The following is a 22,685-nucleotide window of genomic DNA, read 5'->3' as shown; positions in this document are numbered from 1 at the left end:
GCGCGGCCCCTGCTCCCTCTGGTCATCTTCCCCGCCGCCGACACCCCTCCCCCCTCCTGCACCACTTCCCCTCCTCCCGCACCCCCTTCGCCTCCTCGAGCTCCTCCGCACGGGGCCACCTCGACGCGCCTCCTCGCGGGCGGATCCGGGCAGCGGCGGGCGCGCGCACCGGCGGCGCGTGCCACCGGCTCGGCCACGCGCGGATCTCCGCGGCTGGCGAGCGCGCGGCGGGGGCGGAGGCGGCCGGCACGCGCGGCGGGGCCAAGGTGGCCGGCGAGCACGGCGGCAGCCGGATCCGCGCGAGTCGAGCTCAGCCTCCTCCCTCCGCCCCTAGATCTAGGCTACGCCGCGCTCCTCCCTCCTCGCCGGTCACAAGGGTACCGCCGCATCCTCGCCGGTTCGCCGTGCCCCCTTCCCTTCCTCCCTCTCTCTCCCCGTTGAGGTCGGCCTGCCTCTCCCCCGGTGGAGGGCGCGCGCGGGGAGCAGCACCGACGGCGGACTTCTTCTCTACATCCTCGCTGGCGGCTGCTGTGGCGGTTCGGTCACCGGCGAGCCCTCGGCCGCAGCTTCCCGCAGCCGTTGGGATGGTGCGCGGGGTAGGGAAGGGGGCATGAATCGAAGGTAGAAGATGAAACTGACAAATGGACCCCATCTGACAGTGAGAGGATCTGTGGGACCCAGCTGTCGGAGAGGGGAAAGAACTGGTCAGGGGTAGGAAGGACATTTCGCGTGACCCTGCTGACTGTGCGCCAACGTATCATGTCTCTGTGGCGTGCCATGTCAGCCAAAGTGGTAAAAATGTAGGAGCTGCAGCTACAATAGTGCTAAATATGTAGGAGTCATTTTAAGAGTGCTAAACGAGCGAGTGCCTCTCCTAATAGTTGTAAATATGTAAAAAAACCCCTGGAGTAGGTGCGAGACTGAGAGAGATGGGGTTTGGAGGCTGATGGGTTGAGGCCTTGAGGGGCTTCTAGAACATTCAACCTGTTTTGTTCATGTTCAGCACCAGTTTTGTGCATGTACAAATGCGAAAGAAAACATTCTTTTTTGTCTTAGAAAAAATCGGTTACCTTAATAACTGAATAGGGAAAAAAGTGATAGCGGTTGAAGGATAAAGATAACCACAATATTTTTGGTAAACCCGTCATATTGGTGTATAGTCCCTAGCAGCTAGTCATTAAATATGACATGGATAGGGCCACAAAGTTCAAAACAATTCATAAATGTCATCAACCCACATTTAATGGTTAGTTGATTTATTTCTTACTCAGTAGTACTGTATATATACTACATATACTAAAAATCCAAGATTTGGAGCAACTGTGTAAGTCGTGGTCCCATGTGGGACCCACAAACTATTCATGTAGAACCCACATACTATTCAAGCTGTGGTCCACGTGGGACCCACAAACTGTTCGCGTGGGGTCCACGTGAGGAACCCATGTGCTATTCATGGGGGACTCATGTGCTATTTATGTGGGTCTCATGTACTATTCAAGCGAGATCTACACATGTTGGTTGGTGGGACTATAGTTCTATTGAGTGGGTCCCTTCATCCTATTAAAAAATATTGTGCATCTTCTATTATTTTAAAATACAAATATATTGAATTATTCTATGTAAATAAAAACAATAACTAGATTTTGTATACTATGTTCACATGTGGTAGCTCTACTATTTTTATACTTCATTTTCAAATTGCAAACTCACAAAACATAACTGAATTATTCATTCATTGCTAATCTTTTTTTCCTACTAAAATTAATAACTAATATAAGCCAATCCATAAACTATACCTACTCACACTTACAAACTAGTGATTTTTTTTTAAAAAATTATATGTACTTCTGTAAAAAAGTTTGGAATTAGAGCGCTCTCAGACTCTAAACTACTATACCTATTTATTGTAAGTTCTAGATTTGATTCAATATATCAATACGATGCTGCTATGAAGAAATAACAGTTTCCAATTATTACTTTAGATCAACTTTTTTGTATGGGCACCCATAGCGCCCCAACCTGACTAGTTTTTTAAATGTCTCGTGGGCTGGCTATAGTTCTATAGCGACGGAGAATTCAACAAGGAATCTAACAAAGCTTAGCCTCTTTAGAGCAGCTGAGGAATTATCAAGAAATTAATTCACTTCCCCGTAAGCAAAGCATAATTAATTACCCACACGTGGGACCCACAACTGTTCATGTGGGACCCACATACTATCAAGCTTTGGCCCACGTGGAACCCACAAAACTATTCATGTGGGACCCATACAATATTTATATGGGACCCACATACTTTCCCATTCACCCCACTCTAGTGGACCATTCCGGTTCTACACTGTTGCACAGTTACACAACAAAATGTTGAACTTTCTTCGCAACCATGCAAATAAAGAAGGCACAAAAATTAAATAAATTCGTGCAAACATATGCACATGATGCTACATTAAACTTTAATGTTCCGTGTGATGTTGGTTGAATGCTAATCATGTTTAACATGCATGAAGTTGGTTTTGCAGTCGACTGCGTGCGGCACTCCCAGTGGTCGATGCGTTGTTGGAACGCACTTGGATGGACCCTACTTCTCCATCTTACTTCTTCCTTTCCCCTTCCATTTTCTCCTTTTTTTTTCACCGGACAAATCCACAACAGTGCTGGGGAACGGAGGCAACAATGGAGCACGGGGTGCGGGGCCGATCGCGGTGCAGCTTGTGGGGGTAGGGCGGCGTCACAGACCATTAATTAGGGGAGCTTTGCCCAAAGGCGAACGGCGGCTGGTGCGGCGACGCTGCCAGCAGGCCCCAGGTGAACACCGCCGGACCGAATCACAGCAGGAGAGCACGGCAGCGGACTCCAGCGAGCTCCTCATTGTGGCGGCCCCCCGGTGAGCTCGGCCGGATCAGTGGCGGGCTGCGACGTCATTCTTTTTTTATTTAGTTAGGACCATAATATTAGCACTCCATTTTTTCATGAAGTTTTGTTCTCCTTTTTTTCATTCCGAAGGTTTACTCAAACGATTTGTTTTTTGGAATTTTGTTCATTTTTTCTTGCAAAATTTTGTTGCAAAATTCCCCCCTTTCCCCAAATTTTCTTCCTTTTTCTCCATCTTTTCATATTCAAATTTTTTGCTTGCAACTATTTTGTTCTTAACTTTTTCTTCAAATTTTATTTTCTTGATGTTATGTTTTTGAAAATGTTATGTAACATAATTTTGTTTCATTTTCATCAAAGAAAATTATGTACTAGAATTTTTGCTAAATATATGTTGCCAACAATTTTTATTATATACATTTGGTACATAAAAATTTGCTTGTAAATGTGCCCTAAATTTTGGTGATAGCGAGAACAACCATCCTGGGTGAGGGAACAGCACGGGGTTAGGTTGGGCCCCAGCTGCCGCACTTGATGATGAAGCGGAATCAAAAGGATACAACTGAACGAGCGGGCATGAAATCGAAAGGAAGAAGTCCATCTTAACCCCTTCAAGTTGTCGAAGAGTCCAGAACCCCCACACCTCAACTACAAAACAAGGCAAATAAGGTCCCGAACAACTGAAACTAGGTAAAGGACCCACCAGACCCCCATTTTCCATAGTTTTCACCGGCTGACCCATCCACATCACCCTGCCTCCACATCACCCCACCTCCACGTCGGCCGTACCCATCGCCAAAACCATCCCGCACCCGCTTTGCCTCTCTCCCGCCTCCATTTCCCCCTCTCGAACCCTAGCTCCGCTACTGGCGGGCTAGAACCTGGCCGCAACCACGACGAGCCCGCCGCCTCGCCTGCCCTGTATCCCTATCAACCCCTTCCATCCAGCCTCCATTTGCCCCTGCCTCTCGTCGTCCAGCCCGTACCCAAGCTCCGACGGCGGTGAATGACATTGAAGATTCTGCATCGGGGTCACCTGTGCGGCTGTGCTCGAGGGTGAGTGTGTTCGTTGTTTGTTCTGTAGATATGAAGTAGCTTAGGCTAAAATGTATGATGAATTTGTTAATTCACTGGTTGATCTGGTGTTCCATTGATTATAGGATGTTGTAGAATGGATGGGCTTTCGAAGCTTGGTGTCAGGTTTCATATCCAGGGGAGTTCATTGCGGTTGGAAAGAAGCTACAATATGTGGATGGTTCAGAAGCAATGTCCTATATTGACCGAGATTAGTGTCTTTGCCTGAGGTTGTAGAACAATTGAAGGACCATTGCAGAGTTGAGGAGTGATCATTGCTGCATTGGCTGTTTCTAGGGAAAGAGTTAAGCAATGGGCTTAGGGTACTGATAGATGATAAGGCATACCTGTATATGTCGGACAATATCACAGATGGTGGGGTAGCTCATATCGTTGTGGAGCATGCCGTCAAAGGGACTAATGAAGCAGTTGGCGATGTTGATTATGATCAAGCCAAGGAGATTTGGAAGGTATTAGGCAAAGAAGATTGTGATGATGGAGTGGAATTTATTGGATGCAAGAAGGTGAGCACCATTGAATCTTCTACGAAGGATTATGAAAGAGATTTAGCTTCAGTTAGGAAGTTTTATGGGTGCACAAATGTTGCAAGTTCATATGAAGGGAAGGCTACATGTAGCAAGAAGTTAGTTTTGTCAGGGCAAAGGAAGGGTGCTGATAGTTCAAGTACTATGGTCCAATTGGTTGATTCTGATGATGGTTGTTCAGATGATAGTGACTTTTTACCTGGTGATGATAGTAGTTCTGAGGATGATGAGGAAGCTCAGGGAATTATGAAAAAAATTCAAAGAGTACAAGAGAAAGTGCAAGGAGGGTCAAATTCCACATCTGGATGACATTGAATGCACTGGAAAGTTACTTGTACCTCATGGTGACAAGCTAGCAATAGACGATGGCAATGAGACTCCTTATGCTGGTAGCACTATGTTGAAGAGAAGTCTTTCAACGAGGAAGATGGAGATATTGTCAGGCACAATGATGAGTTTCCTAGGTACAAGCCAAAAGGGTCTAGGTCTGTTATTTGCTTGGGCATGAAATTACCTGGTAAGAACGATTTTGGCAGCAAGGAAGGTAATAAACTTTGTGAAGGATGAAGGGTACATAGTAAGGGCTAAGTTTGATTGGCCAACATGTCCTTGGGTTTGTCTCCTATCAACAAATGCAAGAGTTGAAGGCCGGCAGATAAGAAGTTTAACTGATGATCAAGATAGAAGAGACAATAAATTAGTCATAGCAACGAGGATAGCTAACACGTATGACAACATGATTAGAGCAAACCCTCAGAGGAATCTACTGCACATGAAGTCTACAATTCAGGAGGATATCTTTGCATATATCAGCATGTCAAAGATAAAGAGACCTAAGGCCATAGTAATTGATATAATGTATAACTCTTCTAAGGGAGAGTATAGTAGAGTTTTTGACTACCAGTTAGAGTTACTGAAGAGTAACCCAGGAAGCACTATGATTGTAAAATTTGATCTTGAGGAAGCTGAACCAGTATTTCAGAGATTTATGTTTTCTTGGATGCATTGAAGAAAGGGTTCAAGGCATGCTTAAGTTAGGGCTCAAGAACCAGGAAGGAAGAAACTTACACCTAGAAGGGCAACACCTCTTCCACAACTGTTGTTATCACCTAAGAAGTGAACCATAGTAATCTAAGATGACCATTGTTGGGTATTTTATCATCACGAATAAATTTGCAAGCGCACGGATATCGTTGTAGCTTTCACCTCAGAGTATTCCAAGGGTTATCGAATCCACAGGGAACGTGTGTGCACTCTCTTCTATTCTAGTCAGTCCAAGGACACACCAAGATAGGTAGAAGGGTAGAGATAATTCCTAAGATAGTGCTACTGCCGAGTTAAAGGTCGATCTCTCGGGCATAATACTCGCTTCGGGCACCGGCTTACAACTGGCCTGTCAGTCGACTCCGGCCAATAGCTCTACGCTATATCCGAACGTGGAGGATTACGAAGGACCAATAGGGCTGTCACCACCTATGGCCTACCTCTAACAAACCGTGGGATACAAGGCAAATGAAGGATAACCCCTAGCCTAGACACCACGCCTACGCTACTGATTACTACTGCAGTCTATCTACGTATGACGTCCCGTAGCAAACTACAGCACTCTATATGAATACAGAGTGACGAACCCACGAGTAAGAGAACTGATCTCACTCAACTATAAGCACTACTAGCATCTACTATACCAAGTAAAATACTAGAGATAGGAACCACGAATACTTAATAAAACCCGAAGAATGTAGCAGCATCCGTAGAGGTACAAGCTGAGAGTGCCGACACCCCCGGCACTTCTCCCGAACTACTCCCTCACTCTCATAGAGGTACAAAATGGAGAAGAGCGCCGAAGACCGGCACCCCTCCTGAGTACCTCTACTCACTCCCTAAGCTAACACAACTCTAAACACAAGAGGAGGCTTGAAGTTGAGCACTTGATGGATGTCTTCATTTGGAGCCCCCCTCTACTATTTATAGTGGGGCTTTGCCTCTCTCCCGCCTCCATTTCCCCCTCTCGAACCCTAGCTCCGCTACTGGCGGGCTAGAACCCGGCCGCAACCACGACGAGCCCGCCACCTCGCCGGCCCTGTATCCCTCTCAACCCCTTCCATCCAGCCTCCATTTGCCCCTGCCTCTCGTCGTCCAGCCCATACCCAAGCTCCGACGGCGGTGAACGACATTGAAGATTCTGCATCGGGGTCACCTGTGCGACTGTGCTCGAGGGTGAGTGTGTTCGTTGTTTGTTCTGTAGATATGAAGTAGCTTTGGCTAAAATGTATGATGAATTTGTTAATTCACTGGTTGATCTGGTGTTCCATTGATTATAAGATGTGGTAGAATGGATCTCATCTTTACTGGCTGCATCTGCTATCAGGGTGGTTGTGGTCTGATGTATCGTGACTTTCCTTGCTGTCCCAAGTTGTTCCTCTGTAGCATTTTCAACCAACAAACCAAGATCTTTTGCTAGGAACTCTGCACCTGAAAGTGAAATTACATAATAGCAAAATGAAATTGAGAAATAAATAACCAAGGATATATGATGCTTAGATTTATGTGTATATCTTTGAGTAAATCACACTTAATTATCGCAGCATTCACTTGCAAGAAGCACTTATAATGTTCAGTAAGCAGGAACATCATAGTTGATGCAGGTCTACACAAAGAACCATAGTTTCTCTGGCAGGCTGACACTACTAGTTGAAATATTCAATATGTAGGGTTCAGGGTATCGACTTGACTAATGGACCTAAAGGGATGAACTTCAACAAACTTGCAAGTATGCCAACGATTATAAATAACTCTGACACAAAAAGATGCAGCTCAACTTTTGAACTCCATCATAGACACACGTCAAACACCATTAAGTGACATCATGTTTCCGCATCCAATGATTGTATAAAGTTTAGCATTACAGATGAAAATATGATGTATGAATATATGAAATGCCAACTGACTGAAGCTCTCTGATGTTGTGATCACTAAGCATTCTTGATCCATGAATCTATGAAATGCCACCTGACAGAAGCCCTCTGATGGTGTGATCACTTAGCACTCTCAAACAGTGATCACCTAGCACTCTCACCCAATTTTGTTCAATCAGTAAAAAACAATGCAATGCAACCACAGTAGTGAACACAGAAAATGTGTACCAATGTGACGAAAGACTTAAGATAAAATAGTGTTGCCATTGGTTGCAAGACAAACCTGTGACAATGGCAATGTCCTGAAGGACAGCCTTCCGCCGCTCACCAAAGCTTGGGGCCTTAATTGCAGCAACGTTAAGGATTCCTCGAAGCTTGTTAACAACAAGAGTTGCCAAAGCTTCACCAGTAATGTCCTCAGCGATAATGAACAGTGGGGCTCTCAGCTGTGTGGTCTTCTCCAAAATTGGAAGGATTTCCTTTATGCTTGTGATCTTCTGATCAGTAATAAGAACCTTAGCATTCTCAAACTCCACAATAGATTTCTCGAGATTGGTAACAAATTGCGGAGAAATATATCCACGGTCAATCTGAAATATTTAAAAAATCTTGAGAACCTGTGATAGTACATACACATAATAGCATTTTGACATTATGTCAAACATCAACATCAACAGTAGTCATGGGTTATAACGAACCTCCATTCCTTCTTCAACATCAACAGTAGTCTCAAAAGATGATGAAGATTCAATTGAAAGGACACCATCAGGGCCCACTTTGTCAATTGCTTCGGCAATCATGGATCCGATGAATTCATCATTGCCAGCAGAGATAGACGCAACAGCTGTAAAACCAAAAAGCTCCAAATGAGGCATGAACTATGTTTCACATACACAATTCGTTATTTATCGGTGATGAGAAGTGAAAGAAAATAAATGATACACATTCTAACATTAAAATACAATAATCACCTTTGATATCACCACCACCCTTGACTGGTCTGGCCTTATTCTCAAGCTCCTGAATTAGACCCTGCACAGTTTTGTCAATTCCCTTCTTAAGTGACACAGGGTTTGCACCAGACGTTACACTCAGAAGGCCTAGCTTGATAATTTCACGAGCAAGGACAGAAGCAGTTGTAGTTCCATCACCAGCAGAATCATTGGTCTTGCTAGCAACCTTTAATGACAAAGAAGTGGAGAGCATGGGATTTCAGAATTCTCAAACAACACAATGATACCACGTGTTAAGTACAAGAAAGAAAGAAAAATGAAATCACCTCACGGATTAGTGCTGCACCAGCATTTTCCATTGGATCATACAGCTCAATAGCCCGGGCAATAGTTACTCCATCATTTACAACTTTGGGGCTGCCATACTCATCCAGAACTACATTCCTTCCTGTGAAACATTCCAAAGGTTGCAGATTGCATCAGCTAAACAGTACTGTATATTTTCCTTTTAACACTGAATTACACAAGAAAGTGTTATGATTACAGAAGGCTATGCTCGTTATCCAAAGCAACAAACAGAGAGACACCAAACAGGGCACTGAGGACCATAATTATCTTGTAAGGAATAGAATTAGCAATTAACTAAAATTCTGTGAGCATTCACTAAAGATAATGAACATATGGAGCATTCAATAAAGGCACTAGCATTATACGAAAAAGTCAGTGTTGTAGCATTCGATAATGAAGTAAATGCAAGTTGCAATTCTAGAGATGAACTAAAATTGAGTATCTATCAGCAAGCGTAATTTTGAAGATGAAGTACGTGATACAACATGAAAAATGCAGGTCTTAATTGTGGAGATGAAAAGATACAGGGAATCTAACAGAAGGCGCGAGCTGTAGCAGCGGGCGTTCGCTACCTCGGGGCCCGAGGGTGACACCGACGGCATTAGCGAGCTTCTCGACGCCGGCCTGGAGCGCCGCTCTGGACTTCTGGTCGAAGGCGATGTCCTTGGCGTCGGCACGGACAACGAACCGCTGCGACCGGCCGTTCCTGGCCCTCCTCGCCCAGCCCTGCTTGCAGCCAAGAAGAATTGTTACATTACATAATTGGAGAGACTTGAGAGCACAAATTTCATCAGGAAACCAAAGTCCACAGTTCAACAAACATGAAAACCCCCCAAATTGGGCGAGGAACCGCAACGCAGATGGCCTTGCCGCCGGAGAAACCGCAATTGAGGAACCAAGAAACAATTGACCGCCACACCGGGAAAGCAAGAAAGCTGTGCGCAAGGGGGGAGAGGAGGAGCTGACCTGAGAGAGGGGCCGGAGGAGGGAGGCGGCGGAGATGGCGTTGGCGGAGGCCATTGGGAGACGGAGGAGCTGAGGGCGAGCCGAGAGGATAAGATGGGGGGACGAGGCGGAGGATTGGGAGGCAGAGTGGCGAGGCGAGGCAGGGTTTAGAGATGAGGTGGCGGTTTTATACGATGGAGTAGGGTTTTTTACATATTTACCACTATTAGGAGATGTACTCGTTCGTTTAACACTTTTAAAATGACTCTTACATATTTAACACTGTTGTAGCTGCAGCTCCTACATTTTTACCACTTTGGCTGACGTGGCACGCCACAGAAGCATGACACGTTGGCGCACAGTCAGCAGGGTCATGCGAAATGTCCTTCCTACCCTGACCAGTTCCTCTCTTTTCCCTCTCCGACAGCTGGGTCCCACAGATCATCTCACAGTCACGTGGCGCTGCGGGGTGGAGGCGCTCCCCTGCTCGCTCGCGCGCGCCCGCGGCGGAGGTCGCCGAGCCCCGGCGACACGCGCCGGCGAAGCGGAGGTGCACTGGGAGGCGGGCCGCGGAGGCGTGGCGGCGAGGCGGGGCGGGCAGCGGAGCGCGCGGTGAGGCGGACCAGCGCGTCGCGGCGGGCGGAGCGTGGCGCGGCGAGCTCGGCGGGCGGGCGCGGCAAACGGGCACGACGCGGCGAGCTTGGTGGAGGGCAGAGCTCGGCGAGCTCGGCAGGTGGGCGCGGCGAACGGGCGCGGCGCAGCGAACGGGCACGATGCAGCGCTCCTGGTCATGCTCCTGCTCCTGCGCCGGCAGCGGACCGGCAGAGCGGCGCACGCGGGCGGCGGAGCGGCGCGGCCCCTGCTCCCTCTGGTCATCTTCCCCGCCGCCGACACCCCTCCCCCCTCCTGCACCACTTCCCCTCCTCCCGCACCCCCTTCGCCTCCTCGAGCTCCTCCGCACGGGGCCACCTCGACGCGCCTCCTCGCGGGCGGATCCGGGCAGCGGCGGGCGCGCGCACCGGCGGCGCGTGCCACCGGCTCGGCCACGCGCGGATCTCCGCGGCTGGCGAGCGCGCGGCGGGGGCGGAGGCGGCCGGCACGCGCGGCGGGGCCAAGGTGGCCGGCGAGCACGGCGGCAGCCGGATCCGCGCGAGTCGAGCTCAGCCTCCTCCCTCCGCCCCTAGATCTAGGCTACGCCGCGCTCCTCCCTCCTCGCCGGTCACAAGGGTACCGCCGCATCCTCGCCGGTTCGCCGTGCCCCCTTCCCTTCCTCCCTCTCTCTCCCCGTTGAGGTCGGCCTGCCTCTCCCCCGGTGGAGGGCGCGCGCGGGGAGCAGCACCGACGGCGGACTTCTTCTCTACATCCTCGCTGGCGGCTGCTGTGGCGGTTCGGTCACCGGCGAGCCCTCGGCCGCAGCTTCCCGCAGCCGTTGGGATGGTGCGCGGGGTAGGGAAGGGGGCATGAATCGAAGGTAGAAGATGAAACTGACAAATGGACCCCATCTGACAGTGAGAGGATCTGTGGGACCCAGCTGTCGGAGAGGGGAAAGAACTGGTCAGGGGTAGGAAGGACATTTCGCGTGACCCTGCTGACTGTGCGCCAACGTATCATGCCTCTGTGGCGTGCCATGTCAGCCAAAGTGGTAAAAATGTAGGAGCTGCAGCTACAATAGTGCTAAATATGTAGGAGTCATTTTAAGAGTGCTAAACGAGCGAGTGCCTCTCCTAATAGTTGTAAATATGTAAAAAAACCCCTGGAGTAGGTGCGAGACTGAGAGAGATGGGGTTTGGAGGCTGATGGGTTGAGGCCTTGAGGGGCTTCTAGAACATTCAACCTGTTTTGTTCATGTTCAGCACCAGTTTTGTGCATGTACAAATGCGAAAGAAAACATTCTTTTTTGTCTTAGAAAAAATCGGTTACCTTAATAACTGAATAGGGAAAAAAGTGATAGCGGTTGAAGGATAAAGATAACCACAATATTTTTGGTAAACCCGTCATATTGGTGTATAGTCCCTAGCAGCTAGTCATTAAATATGACATGGATAGGGCCACAAAGTTCAAAACAATTCATAAATGTCATCAACCCACATTTAATGGTTAGTTGATTTATTTCTTACTCAGTAGTACTGTATATATACTACATATACTAAAAATCCAAGATTTGGAGCAACTGTGTAAGTCGTGGTCCCATGTGGGACCCACAAACTATTCATGTAGAACCCACATACTATTCAAGCTGTGGTCCACGTGGGACCCACAAACTGTTCGCGTGGGGTCCACGTGAGGAACCCATGTGCTATTCATGGGGGACTCATGTGCTATTTATGTGGGTCTCATGTACTATTCAAGCGAGATCTACACATGTTGGTTGGTGGGACTATAGTTCTATTGAGTGGGTCCCTTCATCCTATTAAAAAATATTGTGCATCTTCTATTATTTTAAAATACAAATATATTGAATTATTCTATGTAAATAAAAACAATAACTAGATTTTGTATACTATGTTCACATGTGGTAGCTCTACTATTTTTATACTTCATTTTCAAATTGCAAACTCACAAAACATAACTGAATTATTCATTCATTGCTAATCTTTTTTTCCTACTAAAATTAATAACTAATATAAGCCAATCCATAAACTATACCTACTCACACTTACAAACTAGTGATTTTTTTTAAAAAAATTATATGTACTTCTGTAAAAAAGTTTGGAATTAGAGCGCTCTCAGACTCTAAACTACTATACCTATTTATTGTAAGTTCTAGATTTGATTCAATATATCAATACGATGCTGCTATGAAGAAATAACAGTTTCCAATTATTACTTTAGATCAACTTTTTTGTATGGGCACCCATAGCGCCCCAACCTGACTAGTTTTTTAAATGTCTCGTGGGCTGGCTATAGTTCTATAGCGACGGAGAATTCAACAAGGAATCTAACAAAGCTTAGCCTCTTTAGAGCAGCTGAGGAATTATCAAGAAATTAATTCACTTCCCCGTAAGCAAAGCATAATTAATTACCCACACGTGGGACCCACAACTGTTCATGTGGGACCCACATACTATCAAGCTTTGGCCCACGTGGAACCCACAAAACTATTCATGTGGGACCCATACAATATTTATATGGGACCCACATACTTTCCCATTCACCCCACTCTAGTGGACCATTCCGGTTCTACACTGTTGCACAGTTACACAACAAAATGTTGAACTTTCTTCGCAACCATGCAAATAAAGAAGGCACAAAAATTAAATAAATTCGTGCAAACATATGCACATGATGCTACATTAAACTTTAATGTTCCGTGTGATGTTGGTTGAATGCTAATCATGTTTAACATGCATGAAGTTGGTTTTGCAGTCGACTGCGTGCGGCACTCCCAGTGGTCGATGCGTTGTTGGAACGCACTTGGATGGACCCTACTTCTCCATCTTACTTCTTCCTTTCCCCTTCCATTTTCTCCTTTTTTTTTCACCGGACAAATCCACAACAGTGCTGGGGAACGGAGGCAACAATGGAGCACGGGGTGCGGGGCCGATCGCGGTGCAGCTTGTGGGGGTAGGGCGGCGTCACAGACCATTAATTAGGGGAGCTTTGCCCAAAGGCGAACGGCGGCTGGTGCGGCGACGCTGCCAGCAGGCCCCAGGTGAACACCGCCGGACCGAATCACAGCAGGAGAGCACGGCAGCGGACTCCAGCGAGCTCCTCATTGTGGCGGCCCCCCGGTGAGCTCGGCCGGATCAGTGGCGGGCTGCGACGTCATTCTTTTTTTATTTAGTTAGGACCATAATATTAGCACTCCATTTTTTCATGAAGTTTTGTTCTCCTTTTTTTCATTCCGAAGGTTTACTCAAACGATTTGTTTTTTGGAATTTTGTTCATTTTTTCTTGCAAAATTTTGTTGCAAAATTCCCCCCTTTCCCCAAATTTTCTTCCTTTTTCTCCATCTTTTCATATTCAAATTTTTTGCTTGCAACTATTTTGTTCTTAACTTTTTCTTCAAATTTTATTTTCTTGATGTTATGTTTTTGAAAATGTTATGTAACATAATTTTGTTTCATTTTCATCAAAGAAAATTATGTACTAGAATTTTTGCTAAATATATGTTGCCAACAATTTTTATTATATACATTTGGTACATAAAAATTTGCTTGTAAATGTGCCCTAAATTTTGGTGATAGCGAGAACAACCATCCTGGGTGAGGGAACAGCACGGGGTTAGGTTGGGCCCCAGCTGCCGCACTTGATGATGAAGCGGAATCAAAAGGATACAACTGAACGAGCGGGCATGAAATCGAAAGGAAGAAGTCCATCTTAACCCCTTCAAGTTGTCGAAGAGTCCAGAACCCCCACACCTCAACTACAAAACAAGGCAAATAAGGTCCCGAACAACTGAAACTAGGTAAAGGACCCACCAGACCCCCATTTTCCATAGTTTTCACCGGCTGACCCATCCACATCACCCTGCCTCCACATCACCCCACCTCCACGTCGGCCGTACCCATCGCCAAAACCATCCCGCACCCGCTTTGCCTCTCTCCCGCCTCCATTTCCCCCTCTCGAACCCTAGCTCCGCTACTGGCGGGCTAGAACCTGGCCGCAACCACGACGAGCCCGCCGCCTCGCCTGCCCTGTATCCCTATCAACCCCTTCCATCCAGCCTCCATTTGCCCCTGCCTCTCGTCGTCCAGCCCGTACCCAAGCTCCGACGGCGGTGAATGACATTGAAGATTCTGCATCGGGGTCACCTGTGCGGCTGTGCTCGAGGGTGAGTGTGTTCGTTGTTTGTTCTGTAGATATGAAGTAGCTTAGGCTAAAATGTATGATGAATTTGTTAATTCACTGGTTGATCTGGTGTTCCATTGATTATAGGATGTTGTAGAATGGATGGGCTTTCGAAGCTTGGTGTCAGGTTTCATATCCAGGGGAGTTCATTGCGGTTGGAAAGAAGCTACAATATGTGGATGGTTCAGAAGCAATGTCCTATATTGACCGAGATTAGTGTCTTTGCCTGAGGTTGTAGAACAATTGAAGGACCATTGCAGAGTTGAGGAGTGATCATTGCTGCATTGGCTGTTTCTAGGGAAAGAGTTAAGCAATGGGCTTAGGGTACTGATAGATGATAAGGCATACCTGTATATGTCGGACAATATCACAGATGGTGGGGTAGCTCATATCGTTGTGGAGCATGCCGTCAAAGGGACTAATGAAGCAGTTGGCGATGTTGATTATGATCAAGCCAAGGAGATTTGGAAGGTATTAGGCAAAGAAGATTGTGATGATGGAGTGGAATTTATTGGATGCAAGAAGGTGAGCACCATTGAATCTTCTACGAAGGATTATGAAAGAGATTTAGCTTCAGTTAGGAAGTTTTATGGGTGCACAAATGTTGCAAGTTCATATGAAGGGAAGGCTACATGTAGCAAGAAGTTAGTTTTGTCAGGGCAAAGGAAGGGTGCTGATAGTTCAAGTACTATGGTCCAATTGGTTGATTCTGATGATGGTTGTTCAGATGATAGTGACTTTTTACCTGGTGATGATAGTAGTTCTGAGGATGATGAGGAAGCTCAGGGAATTATGAAAAAAATTCAAAGAGTACAAGAGAAAGTGCAAGGAGGGTCAAATTCCACATCTGGATGACATTGAATGCACTGGAAAGTTACTTGTACCTCATGGTGACAAGCTAGCAATAGACGATGGCAATGAGACTCCTTATGCTGGTAGCACTATGTTGAAGAGAAGTCTTTCAACGAGGAAGATGGAGATATTGTCAGGCACAATGATGAGTTTCCTAGGTACAAGCCAAAAGGGTCTAGGTCTGTTATTTGCTTGGGCATGAAATTACCTGGTAAGAACGATTTTGGCAGCAAGGAAGGTAATAAACTTTGTGAAGGATGAAGGGTACATAGTAAGGGCTAAGTTTGATTGGCCAACATGTCCTTGGGTTTGTCTCCTATCAACAAATGCAAGAGTTGAAGGCCGGCAGATAAGAAGTTTAACTGATGATCAAGATAGAAGAGACAATAAATTAGTCATAGCAACGAGGATAGCTAACACGTATGACAACATGATTAGAGCAAACCCTCAGAGGAATCTACTGCACATGAAGTCTACAATTCAGGAGGATATCTTTGCATATATCAGCATGTCAAAGATAAAGAGACCTAAGGCCATAGTAATTGATATAATGTATAACTCTTCTAAGGGAGAGTATAGTAGAGTTTTTGACTACCAGTTAGAGTTACTGAAGAGTAACCCAGGAAGCACTATGATTGTAAAATTTGATCTTGAGGAAGCTGAACCAGTATTTCAGAGATTTATGTTTTCTTGGATGCATTGAAGAAAGGGTTCAAGGCATGCTTAAGTTAGGGCTCAAGAACCAGGAAGGAAGAAACTTACACCTAGAAGGGCAACACCTCTTCCACAACTGTTGTTATCACCTAAGAAGTGAACCATAGTAATCTAAGATGACCATTGTTGGGTATTTTATCATCACGAATAAATTTGCAAGCGCACGGATATCGTTGTAGCTTTCACCTCAGAGTATTCCAAGGGTTATCGAATCCACAGGGAACGTGTGTGCACTCTCTTCTATTCTAGTCAGTCCAAGGACACACCAAGATAGGTAGAAGGGTAGAGATAATTCCTAAGATAGTGCTACTGCCGAGTTAAAGGTCGATCTCTCGGGCATAATACTCGCTTCGGGCACCGGCTTACAACTGGCCTGTCAGTCGACTCCGGCCAATAGCTCTACGCTATATCCGAACGTGGAGGATTACGAAGGACCAATAGGGCTGTCACCACCTATGGCCTACCTCTAACAAACCGTGGGATACAAGGCAAATGAAGGATAACCCCTAGCCTAGACACCACGCCTACGCTACTGATTACTACTGCAGTCTATCTACGTATGACGTCCCGTAGCAAACTACAGCACTCTATATGAATACAGAGTGACGAACCCACGAGTAAGAGAACTGATCTCACTCAACTATAAGCACTACTAGCATCTACTATACCAAGTAAAATACTAGAGATAGGAACCACGAATACTTAATAAAACCCGAAGAATGTAGCAGCATCCGTAGAGGTACAAGCTGAGAGTGCCGACACCCCGGCACTTCTCCCGAACTACTCCCTCACTCTCATAGAGGTACAAAATGGAGAAGAGCGCCGAAGACCGGCACCCCTCCTGAGTACCTCTACTCACTCCCTAAGCTAACACAACTCTAAACACAAGAGGAGGCTTGAAGTTGAGCACTTGATGGATGTCTTCATTTGGAGCCCCCCTCTACTATTTATAGTGGGGCTTTGCCTCTCTCCCGCCTCCATTTCCCCCTCTCGAACCCTAGCTCCGCTACTGGCGGGCTAGAACCCGGCCGCAACCACGACGAGCCCGCCACCTCGCCGGCCCTGTATCCCTCTCAACCCCTTCCATCCAGCCTCCATTTGCCCCTGCCTCTCGTCGTCCAGCCCATACCCAAGCTCCGACGGCGGTGAACGACATTGAAGATTCTGCATCGGGGTCACCTGTGCGACTGTGCTCGAGGGTGAGTGTGTTCGTTGTTTGTTCTGTAGATATGAAGTAGCTTTGGCTAAAATGTATGATGAATTTGTTAATTCACTGGTTGATCTGGTGTTCCATTGATTATAAGATGTGGTAGAATGGATCTCATCTTTACTGGCTGCATCTGCTATCAGGGTGGTTGTGGTCTGATGTATCGTGACTTTCCTTGCTGTCCCAAGTTGTTCCTCTGTAGCATTTTCAACCAACAAACCAAGATCTTTTGCTAGGAACTCTGCACCTGAAAGTGAAATTACATAATAGCAAAATGAAATTGAGAAATAAATAACCAAGGATATATGATGCTTAGATTTATGTGTATATCTTTGAGTAAATCACACTTAATTATCGCAGCATTCACTTGCAAGAAGCACTTATAATGTTCAGTAAGCAGGAACATCATAGTTGATGCAGGTCTACACAAAGAACCATAGTTTCTCTGGCAGGCTGACACTACTAGTTGAAATATTCAATATGTAGGGTTCAGGGTATCGACTTGACTAATGGACCTAAAGGGATGAACTTCAACAAACTTGCAAGTATGCCAACGATTATAAATAACTCTGACACAAAAAGATGCAGCTCAACTTTTGAACTCCATCATAGACACACGTCAAACACCATTAAGTGACATCATGTTTCCGCATCCAATGATTGTATAAAGTTTAGCATTACAGATGAAAATATGATGTATGAATATATGAAATGCCAACTGACTGAAGCTCTCTGATGTTGTGATCACTAAGCATTCTTGATCCATGAATCTATGAAATGCCACCTGACAGAAGCCCTCTGATGGTGTGATCACTTAGCACTCTCAAACAGTGATCACCTAGCACTCTCACCCAATTTTGTTCAATCAGTAAAAAACAATGCAATGCAACCACAGTAGTGAACACAGAAAATGTGTACCAATGTGACGAAAGACTTAAGATAAAATAGTGTTGCCATTGGTTGCAAGACAAACCTGTGACAATGGCAATGTCCTGAAGGACAGCCTTCCGCCGCTCACCAAAGCTTGGGGCCTTAATTGCAGCAACGTTAAGGATTCCTCGAAGCTTGTTAACAACAAGAGTTGCCAAAGCTTCACCAGTAATGTCCTCAGCGATAATGAACAGTGGGGCTCTCAGCTGTGTGGTCTTCTCCAAAATTGGAAGGATTTCCTTTATGCTTGTGATCTTCTGATCAGTAATAAGAACCTTAGCATTCTCAAACTCCACAATAGATTTCTCGAGATTGGTAACAAATTGCGGAGAAATATATCCACGGTCAATCTGAAATATTTAAAAAATCTTGAGAACCTGTGATAGTACATACACATAATAGCATTTTGACATTATGTCAAACATCAACATCAACAGTAGTCATGGGTTATAACGAACCTCCATTCCTTCTTCAACATCAACAGTAGTCTCAAAAGATGATGAAGATTCAATTGAAAGGACACCATCAGGGCCCACTTTGTCAATTGCTTCGGCAATCATGGATCCGATGAATTCATCATTGCCAGCAGAGATAGACGCAACAGCTGTAAAACCAAAAAGCTCCAAATGAGGCATGAACTATGTTTCACATACACAATTCGTTATTTATCGGTGATGAGAAGTGAAAGAAAATAAATGATACACATTCTAACATTAAAATACAATAATCACCTTTGATATCACCACCACCCTTGACTGGTCTGGCCTTATTCTCAAGCTCCTGAATTAGACCCTGCACAGTTTTGTCAATTCCCTTCTTAAGTGACACAGGGTTTGCACCAGACGTTACACTCAGAAGGCCTAGCTTGATAATTTCACGAGCAAGGACAGAAGCAGTTGTAGTTCCATCACCAGCAGAATCATTGGTCTTGCTAGCAACCTTTAATGACAAAGAAGTGGAGAGCATGGGATTTCAGAATTCTCAAACAACACAATGATACCACGTGTTAAGTACAAGAAAGAAAGAAAAATGAAATCACCTCACGGATTAGTGCTGCACCAGCATTTTCCATTGGATCATACAGCTCAATAGCCCGGGCAATAGTTACTCCATCATTTACAACTTTGGGGCTGCCATACTCATCCAGAACTACATTCCTTCCTGTGAAACATTCCAAAGGTTGCAGATTGCATCAGCTAAACAGTACTGTATATTTTCCTTTTAACACTGAATTACACAAGAAAGTGTTATGATTACAGAAGGCTATGCTCGTTATCCAAAGCAACAAACAGAGAGACACCAAACAGGGCACTGAGGACCATAATTATCTTGTAAGGAATAGAATTAGCAATTAACTAAAATTCTGTGAGCATTCACTAAAGATAATGAACATATGGAGCATTCAATAAAGGCACTAGCATTATACGAAAAAGTCAGTGTTGTAGCATTCGATAATGAAGTAAATGCAAGTTGCAATTCTAGAGATGAACTAAAATTGAGTATCTATCAGCAAGCGTAATTTTGAAGATGAAGTACGTGATACAACATGAAAAATGCAGGTCTTAATTGTGGAGATGAAAAGATACAGGGAATCTAACAGAAGGCGCGAGCTGTAGCAGCGGGCGTTCGCTACCTCGGGGCCCGAGGGTGACACCGACGGCATTAGCGAGCTTCTCGACGCCGGCCTGGAGCGCCGCTCTGGACTTCTGGTCGAAGGCGATGTCCTTGGCGTCGGCACGGACAACGAACCGCTGCGACCGGCCGTTCCTGGCCCTCCTCGCCCAGCCCTGCTTGCAGCCAAGAAGAATTGTTACATTACATAATTGGAGAGACTTGAGAGCACAAATTTCATCAGGAAACCAAAGTCCACAGTTCAACAAACATGAAAACCCCCCAAATTGGGCGAGGAACCGCAACGCAGATGGCCTTGCCGCCGGAGAAACCGCAATTGAGGAACCAAGAAACAATTGACCGCCACACCGGGAAAGCAAGAAAGCTGTGCGCAAGGGGGGAGAGGAGGAGCTGACCTGAGAGAGGGGCCGGAGGAGGGAGGCGGCGGAGATGGCGTTGGCGGAGGCCATTGGGAGACGGAGGAGCTGAGGGCGAGCCGAGAGGATAAGATGGGGGGACGAGGCGGAGGATTGGGAGGCAGAGTGGCGAGGCGAGGCAGGGTTTAGAGATGAGGTGGCGGTTTTATACGATGGAGTAGGGTTTTTTACATATTTACCACTATTAGGAGATGTACTCGTTCGTTTAACACTTTTAAAATGACTCTTACATATTTAACACTGTTGTAGCTGCAGCTCCTACATTTTTACCACTTTGGCTGACGTGGCACGCCACAGAAGCATGACACGTTGGCGCACAGTCAGCAGGGTCATGCGAAATGTCCTTCCTACCCTGACCAGTTCCTCTCTTTTCCCTCTCCGACAGCTGGGTCCCACAGATCATCTCACAGTCACGTGGCGCTGCGGGGTGGAGGCGCTCCCCTGCTCGCTCGCGCGCGCCCGCGGCGGAGGTCGCCGAGCCCCGGCGACACGCGCCGGCGAAGCGGAGGTGCACTGGGAGGCGGGCCGCGGAGGCGTGGCGGCGAGGCGGGGCGGGCAGCGGAGCGCGCGGTGAGGCGGACCAGCGCGTCGCGGCGGGCGGAGCGTGGCGCGGCGAGCTCGGCGGGCGGGCGCGGCAAACGGGCACGACGCGGCGAGCTTGGTGGAGGGCAGAGCTCGGCGAGCTCGGCAGGTGGGCGCGGCGAACGGGCGCGGCGCAGCGAACGGGCACGATGCAGCGCTCCTGGTCATGCTCCTGCTCCTGCGCCGGCAGCGGACCGGCAGAGCGGCGCACGCGGGCGGCGGAGCGGCGCGGCCCCTGCTCCCTCTGGTCATCTTCCCCGCCGCCGACACCCCTCCCCCCTCCTGCACCACTTCCCCTCCTCCCGCACCCCCTTCGCCTCCTCGAGCTCCTCCGCACGGGGCCACCTCGACGCGCCTCCTCGCGGGCGGATCCGGGCAGCGGCGGGCGCGCGCACCGGCGGCGCGTGCCACCGGCTCGGCCACGCGCGGATCTCCGCGGCTGGCGAGCGCGCGGCGGGGGCGGAGGCGGCCGGCACGCGCGGCGGGGCCAAGGTGGCCGGCGAGCACGGCGGCAGCCGGATCCGCGCGAGTCGAGCTCAGCCTCCTCCCTCCGCCCCTAGATCTAGGCTACGCCGCGCTCCTCCCTCCTCGCCGGTCACAAGGGTACCGCCGCATCCTCGCCGGTTCGCCGTGCCCCCTTCCCTTCCTCCCTCTCTCTCCCCGTTGAGGTCGGCCTGCCTCTCCCCCGGTGGAGGGCGCGCGCGGGGAGCAGCACCGACGGCGGACTTCTTCTCTACATCCTCGCTGGCGGCTGCTGTGGCGGTTCGGTCACCGGCGAGCCCTCGGCCGCAGCTTCCCGCAGCCGTTGGGATGGTGCGCGGGGTAGGGAAGGGGGCATGAATCGAAGGTAGAAGATGAAACTGACAAATGGACCCCATCTGACAGTGAGAGGATCTGTGGGACCCAGCTGTCGGAGAGGGGAAAGAACTGGTCAGGGGTAGGAAGGACATTTCGCGTGACCCTGCTGACTGTGCGCCAACGTATCATGCCTCTGTGGCGTGCCATGTCAGCCAAAGTGGTAAAAATGTAGGAGCTGCAGCTACAATAGTGCTAAATATGTAGGAGTCATTTTAAGAGTGCTAAACGAGCGAGTGCCTCTCCTAATAGTTGTAAATATGTAAAAAAACCCCTGGAGTAGGTGCGAGACTGAGAGAGATGGGGTTTGGAGGCTGATGGGTTGAGGCCTTGAGGGGCTTCTAGAACATTCAACCTGTTTTGTTCATGTTCAGCACCAGTTTTGTGCATGTACAAATGCGAAAGAAAACATTCTTTTTTGTCTTAGAAAAAATCGGTTACCTTAATAACTGAATAGGGAAAAAAGTGATAGCGGTTGAAGGATAAAGATAACCACAATATTTTTGGTAAACCCGTCATATTGGTGTATAGTCCCTAGCAGCTAGTCATTAAATATGACATGGATAGGGCCACAAAGTTCAAAACAATTCATAAATGTCATCAACCCACATTATTTAATGGTTAGTTGATTTATTTCTTACTCAGTAGTACTGTATATATACTACATATACTAAAAATCCAAGATTTGGAGCAACTGTGTAAGTCGTGGTCCCATGTGGGACCCACAAACTATTCATGTAGAACCCACATACTATTCAAGCTGTGGTCCACGTGGGACCCACAAACTGTTCGCGTGGGGTCCACGTGAGGAACCCATGTGCTATTCATGGGGGACTCATGTGCTATTTATGTGGGTCTCATGTACTATTCAAGCGAGATCTACACATGTTGGTTGGTGGGACTATAGTTCTATTGAGTGGGTCCCTTCATCCTATTAAAAAATATTGTGCATCTTCTATTATTTTAAAATACAAATATATTGAATTATTCTATGTAAATAAAAACAATAACTAGATTTTGTATACTATGTTCACATGTGGTAGCTCTACTATTTT

General features: G+C 47.2%; 2 protein-coding genes across 2 annotated transcripts; both read right to left on the bottom strand.

Moving 5' to 3' along the window:
* Nucleotides 1–6,192: 6,192 nt before the first annotated feature.
* On the bottom strand, nt 6,193–9,832 carry LOC120665888 (ruBisCO large subunit-binding protein subunit alpha, chloroplastic-like). The gene is made up of 7 exons (XM_039945604.1): nt 9,673–9,832; nt 9,279–9,432; nt 8,685–8,806; nt 8,377–8,584; nt 8,104–8,249; nt 7,689–7,995; nt 6,193–6,962 (listed from the first exon to the last, which is right to left on the bottom strand). Exons 1-7 carry the CDS (start codon nt 9,724–9,726, stop codon nt 6,526–6,528), a joined length of 1,428 nt encoding a protein of 475 aa, XP_039801538.1. The 5' UTR covers nt 9,727–9,832; the 3' UTR covers nt 6,193–6,525.
* Nucleotides 9,833–16,697: 6,865 nt separating this feature from the next.
* LOC120665886 (ruBisCO large subunit-binding protein subunit alpha, chloroplastic-like) lies at nt 16,698–20,332 on the bottom strand. Its single transcript, XM_039945602.1, has 7 exons — nt 20,173–20,332; nt 19,779–19,932; nt 19,185–19,306; nt 18,877–19,084; nt 18,604–18,749; nt 18,189–18,495; nt 16,698–17,462 (listed from the first exon to the last, which is right to left on the bottom strand). Exons 1-7 carry the CDS (start codon nt 20,224–20,226, stop codon nt 17,026–17,028), a joined length of 1,428 nt encoding a protein of 475 aa, XP_039801536.1. The 5' UTR covers nt 20,227–20,332; the 3' UTR covers nt 16,698–17,025.
* Between the last annotated feature and the right edge of the window lie 2,353 nt (nt 20,333–22,685).

This window comes from Panicum virgatum, chromosome 3N (assembly GCF_016808335.1).
Source record: "Panicum virgatum strain AP13 chromosome 3N, P.virgatum_v5, whole genome shotgun sequence".
NCBI lineage: Eukaryota > Viridiplantae > Streptophyta > Magnoliopsida > Poales > Poaceae > Panicum > Panicum virgatum.
Note: the sequence above shows the minus strand (reverse complement) of the source record. Positions and strands in the feature narration are given on the sequence as shown.

What these genes read in the sequence shown, in the direction of transcription:
- LOC120665888 (XM_039945604.1), bottom strand. Translation starts at nt 9,726, where the DNA reads ATGGCCTCCGCCAACGCCATCTCCGCCGCCTCCCTCCTCCGGCCCCTC. An exon ending in TCCTCCGGCCCCTCTCTCAG is followed by an intron (nt 9,433 to 9,672) that starts GTCAGCTCCTCC and finishes GGCTGCAAGCAG; the next exon opens with GGCTGGGCGAGGAGGGCCAG. An exon ending in GGACATTGCCATTGTCACAG is followed by an intron (nt 6,963 to 7,688) that starts GTTTGTCTTGCA and finishes TTTCACTTTCAG; the next exon opens with GTGCAGAGTTCCTAGCAAAA.
- LOC120665886 (XM_039945602.1), bottom strand. Translation starts at nt 20,226, where the DNA reads ATGGCCTCCGCCAACGCCATCTCCGCCGCCTCCCTCCTCCGGCCCCTC. An exon ending in GTGCAGCACTAATCCGTGAG is followed by an intron (nt 19,085 to 19,184) that starts GTGATTTCATTT and finishes TTGTCATTAAAG; the next exon opens with GTTGCTAGCAAGACCAATGA. An exon ending in GGGTGGTGGTGATATCAAAG is followed by an intron (nt 18,750 to 18,876) that starts GTGATTATTGTA and finishes TTGGTTTTACAG; the next exon opens with CTGTTGCGTCTATCTCTGCT.